Source organism: Gossypium raimondii, chromosome 7 (assembly GCF_025698545.1).
Source record: "Gossypium raimondii isolate GPD5lz chromosome 7, ASM2569854v1, whole genome shotgun sequence".
Taxonomy (NCBI): Eukaryota; Viridiplantae; Streptophyta; class Magnoliopsida; order Malvales; family Malvaceae; genus Gossypium; species Gossypium raimondii.
This window is the reverse complement of record NC_068571.1, coordinates 91616-98923: the sequence shown is the minus strand read 5'-3', so window position 1 is coordinate 98923 and position 7308 is coordinate 91616. Positions and strand designations below refer to the sequence as shown.

General features: G+C 34.4%; 1 protein-coding gene across 1 annotated transcript; it reads right to left on the bottom strand.

Moving 5' to 3' along the window:
- Window positions 1–2911: 2911 nt before the first annotated feature.
- Window positions 2912–5079, bottom strand: LOC105770121 (N-alpha-acetyltransferase MAK3). Its single transcript, XM_012591180.2, has 4 exons — window positions 4856–5079; window positions 4640–4760; window positions 4403–4458; window positions 2912–3407 (listed from the first exon to the last, which is right to left on the bottom strand). Exons 1-4 carry the CDS (start codon window positions 5033–5035, stop codon window positions 3252–3254), a joined length of 513 nt encoding a protein of 170 aa, XP_012446634.2. The 5' UTR covers window positions 5036–5079; the 3' UTR covers window positions 2912–3251.
- Between the last annotated feature and the right edge of the window lie 2229 nt (window positions 5080–7308).

Below are 7308 nucleotides of genomic sequence, written 5' to 3'. Positions count from 1 at the left end.
TGGTGTAATTACTAATGTTTTTAAAGGTTAAATAAGTAAATAGTTAATAAAAGTTAAAATTAATAAAACAAAAGCCAAAATTCTTATTTTCATTTATCACTTCCACCGAAATTAGAAAAGAATGGAAGCCATGAGAATTTGAAGGTTCGGTCAACCTTTTTTGGTCCAATTAGGTATGGATTTTGATCTGTTTTTAATAATTTTTACGTTTTTGAGATCATTCCAGCTTAATTTAGCTTGCCCGTATCTTTGATTTCAAAACTGTTAAAGTATTTGAATGTTGCCATTATTGAATGCATGAGTATTTTGTTATTTGATGATGGAAAATAAGTCATTGTTGTTAGATTTACAAGTTTTGTTAAGTGATTTTTAGTATAAATGCAAATTAAGGATTAAATTGAGAAAAGTGTAAAAACCATGGCTAAAATGTGAAATAAATAAAATATATGGGCTGTTATGGCAATAAATAAAATTCGGCTAGTATGGGCTGGTATTAAATTGCATGAATTTGTAATTTTGTGAAATGAGGACTAAATTGTAAAAATGTGAAATATTAGGGCAACAGTGTAATGCTTCCTTAATTTGTATTTTAGACTAAATTAAATAGAGAGATTATTAAATAAGTTAATTTTGATTACATATAGATCAAGAAAAATGAGATTTGGATCTAGAACGGGGGAAAAATAAAGTATCAGATTAGTAGACCTAATTCGTCGTTTTAGCGAAAGAGGTAAGTCCGTATGTTAATAAGCATTATTATAATTGTATTTTAAATGTTATATTATTGAAATGGATTGTGAATACGATTGAATATGATACTACAGAAATGTTTGACGGAGATTCGACAATGTGAAAGTCCCAGTTGAACCTTATGAATAGATAAGATACGAATGTCATGACATTAGGGTTACTGAGATTATGTGATTAGGGTGCTGGTCTAGTACGTCCTACCGCTGGATAGGTTTTCGACATGTGTTGTTGTACCTTACAGCTTGTGTGAGTAGTACCGTGTAGCTACATCTTGACCGACAGCTTGTGTGAGCGAGTGAGCATTATATGTGATATGAGATGGAGATAACTTCGGCTATATATATATGTGGCACCTAGGGTACGTTGTTTCCCGAGTATCCGATAGTATTCCTTATGGTTTAACAGGTGTATCAAAGATGTGGATGAGTATGAAATTGGTATGAGATGTTACAGGTATGTGCTTAAACTACACGAGCATTGAATCAAAGAAACTTGTGAAATTCATATCTAATCTTATGAATGAACATGTGAATGGTTTGTGAATCAAGAAAAATTATATTTGGATTTGATAATATGTAACCCTTGATGTTGAAATGATTCAACAGAAAAAGACAATGATATGCGGATATAAGCGATGGTATGAATCAGTCAAGGTACTCGTAATAAGATCGACAAGTAAGTATTAGTTGAGAAATTCATATAATGAGTAGGTATAAATTATGAATTTATACATGATGTATTTGGAATGGCAAAGTACCAATTATTTGATTGAATGGGATTTATCAATGTTACTTATGTTGTTTAAATTGTGATTGAATTGGTAATTTACACTTATTACTAAACTTTATAGCTTAGTTTGTTTTCTTTTTCATGTTTTATAGTGACTTGGAAGCTCACTTGGATTGAAAGTTGTTGGAGATCACATCACACTATCCAGCTAATGTTTTGGTACTCGTAAGTTTATTGAATTTGGTTATATGGCATGTATAGGCTTTGTGGTTATATAGTTTAAATGTGTAATTTTGGCTAATGGAGCCTATATGTTTTGGTATGTTCTTAGCCAAGTGATTTGGCTTATTTTGGGTATGATTTCGGTTATATGTTTAAAGTGTAAATGATCTTTGATATGTGAAGTATAATGGTTGCCTTGGTATGCTTGGTGACATATTATATAAATCAAATATCTAATTTGATTTGTGGTGTATAAAAGCCTTGGAAATGGTCTATTTGTGAATTAGTAATATAGTACTTATTAGATGAATTGATGAAATGATATACACATGATGTTTGGTGCATATTTAAAGTTTGCCATTTGGGAACATTTGGTGTTGGTATTAATATGTTTTGAATGATACATTAGTATGCTTATTAGCCTTTGGATATTGGTATGGAAATTGCATATTTAAGCTTGTTTTTGAGATGGCTAGAAGTTGTAATATATGTCATTTGTTTGTTCAAGGTAAATGTGATTTGGGTGAGAAATATGGTTTGTAAACTAGCCTATTTGCGTCAACACGGGCAGAGCACACGGGCATGTGTCTCAGCCATGTGTGACACATGGTTAGATAGCACGACCGTTTGTCCTCTAATGCCATATTTGAAAATAAGTCAGTATGCTCCACACGAGATAGACACACAGGTGTGTGGTCGACCGTGTGACCCAAGTCAGTGAGTTACACGGGGTAGGACATAGTTTGGGACACGGTCTGGGACACGACCATGTGATCCCATTTCGAATGGCCACATAGCCTGAGACACAGGCATGTCTGTTGGTCGTGTGAGACACACGGCCTGGTCACATGGGCGTGTGTCCCCTGTTTTTGAAATTTTTCAATGTTTTCCTAAAATTTTCCTAAGTTACCGGATTAGTCCCGAACAAATTCTAATGCATGTTTTGAGCTTCGGAAGCTCGAGTTAGGAACTTTATGAATGAATATGAATGGTATATGTTTATAATTGAAAAATGTACGTGAATTATACATTAAATGATGTGATATGTTTGGTAATGCTTCGTAACCCTATTCTAGCGATCGATACGAGTTAGGGGGTGTTACATTACTAAAATTCAATCTCAACTTAAGGAAGGCAAGAAAAGTGTAATTCAAAGGTTAATAGGGTTTTAAGAGTTAAAATAAGTAGGTGGTAAATGAACAAAAACGAATTAGGATGAAAGGGGTTAATACGTGTTAGATAAGCTTACATCGTAATAATCATCCTATTAGGATAGATAATATTACACTCAGTACATCAAATTGCTTTAAGTCTAAATGAATTGACTAAATCAAGAGTATACATATTATATCCTATCAGTGGACAACGTTATTCATCGTTTTTAGCATATTAAACGAAAATATATTACAACATATAGCAATCTTAGAAGATGTCCTTAAATTTATAGGACCTGATAGCAATATCCTTAAACATTCATAAGCACCAGCATTGCACATTCTTCAAGTGTCTGGATCGAAATTCATAACTTGCATCCCCGTTTGTTATCATGGCTACAATACTTGGCGAGGAGGAGGAAATAATAGCTTTAAACGGAAAGCATCAACACCATTCAAGTAGTAGTGAAAAAGCCGCTTTGCCCTGATAAACCCAAGACGCCCATAAAGTGCCAGTGCTCCTTTATTCGTCACTTCCGCTTCCAGTGTGACCTACATCATAAATGTCAAAATGGTCAATCTCATCACCACGAATTATAACTGCCTAAAACTTGCAATTACATTTAAATACATAATAATGCCAGGCATACCACCAACTTAAGAATGGTGAAGAATCTATCAAAAATAATAATAAAAGAATGGTGAAGAAAATACTCAAAACTTTGCAAATTCTTATGCTTTAAAAGAATTTTGCCAACTGCAGAGATCCCTTGGGAAAAGAATAACATCATTTAGAACCCTTTTCTACCTTCCTTTTAGAATCAACTCAGTCAATACTCGGTGCAGGATATAAACATACTGATGAGCCATATATAGCTAAAAGGTGTTATTAGGTTGAGAAATGGTAAAGATTAAAGAAATCTCCAAAAGAGAACAAATCAGAGCCATAACATCTTAACCATTATCAAAGCTTTGGAAAGGAAACTATCTTGATAAAAGAGGATAAAATTCAAATGCAGCAAATGAGAAAAAGTTGTGGCAACGCTGATCTAATAACATGGTTTCTGATTCATGTTCAAGCTCCCTTTGGTCAAATAGAGGATCAAGGGAAATCACCAATGTTTGGACGGCTACTCAAAACCATCAGGTCAGAGTTCTGATGGCATATACTACGCATAAAAATAGACAATGTCCCAGTGTTTAAGAACACGGATAAGGTTAACTGATCGGTGAGTGATGCTGTCTCCACAGAATTAACCGGTTTACAATGTGAACAAATACATGTGCATCAGCATATATGAAGAGTGATAACTGAAAACTATTTGAAGGATGAAATTGATATTCACACTAACTAAGTTCAAGTTAAACAAAACATTAGCATTGCATCTTATGTTTCTGAAACAGATTAACCAACATCACGAGTTATCAATTCATACTTCAATCGTACTTGCCATTTTCATATTCAGAAGTTGGTGAAGCAGAAATGAGCATCAATATTCATCATTACATATGATATTACCAAGACAAAAGTACGAGAGATACCGTACCTCTTCACATCCAGATTCCATCATCATTCTAATGGATCTGGTGACGAGCTCAGTGGCTGCAACATAAGAAAAAGCAACGAAATTCAGCATCTACATTTTACATGAATTTTGTGACTACATATCCATTGAGGCATGAACAGTTGACAGGAAACCCATATGATACACAATTTTTTTCAACTTCGAATCGAAAAAATCGAACCCATTCAATAAATTTAAGGGGATGACAAAAAAAAATACCAATGCCTCTTCCACGATAAGGCTTGATTACAACTAACATGGCAATGTAACCCCTGAAAGTATTTCTGTGTTCTCCCATCTTGCACACCACAGTTCCGACGCACTTACCCTTGTGAAAAGCCTGCTTTAATTTTAAAGCGTGAACAAAAAGGGAATTTGGATGATACCCATAGTCCACAAGCTAAAATAAAAAATAAAAAAGAGAGAAGAGATTACGAGGAAGGAGAGTTGGGGCCAAAGATAGACGAAATATCGGTAGGTGAAGATGGAGTAAGGCTCACTGAGTTCTTGATCGACCAGGTTCATGATGAGAGGCAGATGGTGCTCCCCTCCATAGCTAACATATTCTATCTCCGCTTCTTCAAATTCCGCCTTCTCTTCCGGCTTTGCTTCCATTGTTCTCTCTCTTCCTCTGGTTTCTTTCTGCTGCTGCAGAAGCATCAATCTTATTGTTTAAGGCTTCAAGCTAATTAATTAGTTTGGGCTTCAAAAAATGATTGGGCCTTATAGGGAGGGGCTACTAGTAGTACAACAAAGCAAATGCATAGTGTTCATCGAGAGGCTTAAACTATTGATTTTGTTTGAGTTATGCACTAAATTATTATTATTTTTGTCAAATTGAGTACCTGAATTTTGTTTTCCTTATTGAAGTTGGCCTTTGGATTCGTTAAAAAAGGTAAATTACAAATATAGTCATTTTTGTTTGAAATATTACGTTTTAGTCACTTGCGTTATTGTTTTGTTACAAAGTGGTAACTCTACCGTTTAACTCCGTTAACTCCCAACGGCAGTTCAAATGGGTTTTAAATGTCAACTTGGATCCCCAGTTGCTGGGATGAAAATAAGTTTTTAATTAAATAAACCTAATTTAGACTGTCACGTAGGACATTTAAGTTGATATTTAAAACCAATTTGGACTGCCACATAGGACCGTCGTTAGGGAGGTAACAAAGCTTAATGGTAGAGTGATCACTTCTTAACAAAACGATAACATAAGTGACCAAACGTAACATTTCAAACATAAGTAGTTAAAATGTAATCTGAGGCAAATAAAAGTGACTATTTTGTAGTTTACCCCAAAAAAACTTATCCCAATCAATGGGATAGTGCCATCATTAAAATATAATTAAAAAGTTATCTATTAATACTTATATTAATATTAAATAGAAATAATTCTATTAATATTAAATAAAAAATAAAAAACCGTCCCCCACTATCCCTTCCCTTATTCTCCCTTTATATTAACCTCGCTTACCAGTTTTCCACAAGTTGAACACGCTACAATCGAATCGGTCTCACATTCATCACCATATTGTTATGGGGGAAAATGAAAATAGGAAAACATGTATAATAAGGATGAAACGGTGTATTTTAGGTACGTCATATTAATGAACATGATGCGTATATGACTTATTTAAATGGTATGTTTTGAGAGTAACAGTCACAATTATATGGCCAACTAACTATTGTATGGCTCCCTTCTTTTCCTCTTTTAACATTACTGTTGAGAGGGGATTGTTATCAATTTGGTTTTCACATGAATTTCTTCATCTCTTTTCTTTCTTTTCAATTCTCTTTACTCTACTATCTGTTCTATTGGTTTTCTAGTTCGAGTAATATCAGAGGTATCAGAGCTGTCGATCCTCTATGACTGGTGATGGAATCATTACTCGACTATAAAAAGATGTGGGACTTCTGCAACAGGAGGTGGTTAAACTCCAAGGTGAACTTTCACAATGGGATGCATTGAAGACTCGGTTGAATGAGTTTAAGGACAATTTCAAGGTGAGTTGAGACCAGACCTTCATAATTTGTTTGAAAAATATTTGGGGAACCCATCCCCTACTACTAGCAATGTAGTTGCTCAAGCTAATGGCAAGGGGATCTTGGGAGGTGCTCCACCCAAGTTTCCTAAAAAAAAAACTCTAGAGGTCATTCGTCTTTCGTTGGAAATAGGGAATGTGAGTGTGCAGACTCGATCAAGTTCGATAGTAAATTCGCAGGTAAAACTTCTCCATGTGTGAATCTCCATGCATGGGTTTTTCTAAAATCAATCCATCGTATGCTAGTCCATAATGATAATAATTGCTAAGGTAATACGCACATGTTTTGATAGCAAAGAGGTAATGATCCATCTTGTAATAAATTAGAGCAAATGGGTAAGCGAAATCATTCTGCATTGTAGGCTATAGCACGAGCTATAGAAATGGAGGATTGTGGTAATGCCGAGGATGTACGAATTTTCAAATTGAGCCAACGCAAGGGAGGATAAAAGTGCGCCAAGAAGATGGGCGAACTATACTTATGCAAGTGATGTCAGATAAGAGATCAAACTCATAAAGTTTTAATTTAGAGTTTCATAAACGGTATGATATATTAAAAACTCATTAAGTTCATTTGAGCTTACTAAGTTTTTCCAAGTAAAATGGTTTATATGAGGAGTTGAAGAAGGGTCAAGCCAGAACTTGATCAAGCTTAGGCGAACTTATGTTCTTAACTATAACATGCATATAATGGGGCGACCTAGAGGTTAAGTCTCAGGGTCAGAATTTTCTTTTTGTAATTAAGTATAAACTGTAGCATTATATTTACAACAGAAAATGATTTAAAATATTAAATTGTCATTGTCAATTTTCTATAAGTCTGCTTGTTAAGTCTTTTGATCTAGA

Bases quoted from the DNA above. Each gene is read 5' to 3' on its own strand.
- LOC105770121 (XM_012591180.2), bottom strand. From the start codon at position 5,035: ATGGAAGCAAAGCCGGAAGAGAAGGCGGAATTTGAAGAAGCGGAGATA. The intron at 4,761-4,855 runs GTAATCTCTTCT...AAATTAAAGCAG, and splicing joins GGCCCCAACTCTCCTTCCTC to GCTTTTCACAAGGGTAAGTG. The intron at 3,408-4,402 runs GTACGGTATCTC...TTTATGATGTAG, and splicing joins TGGAATCTGGATGTGAAGAG to GTCACACTGGAAGCGGAAGT.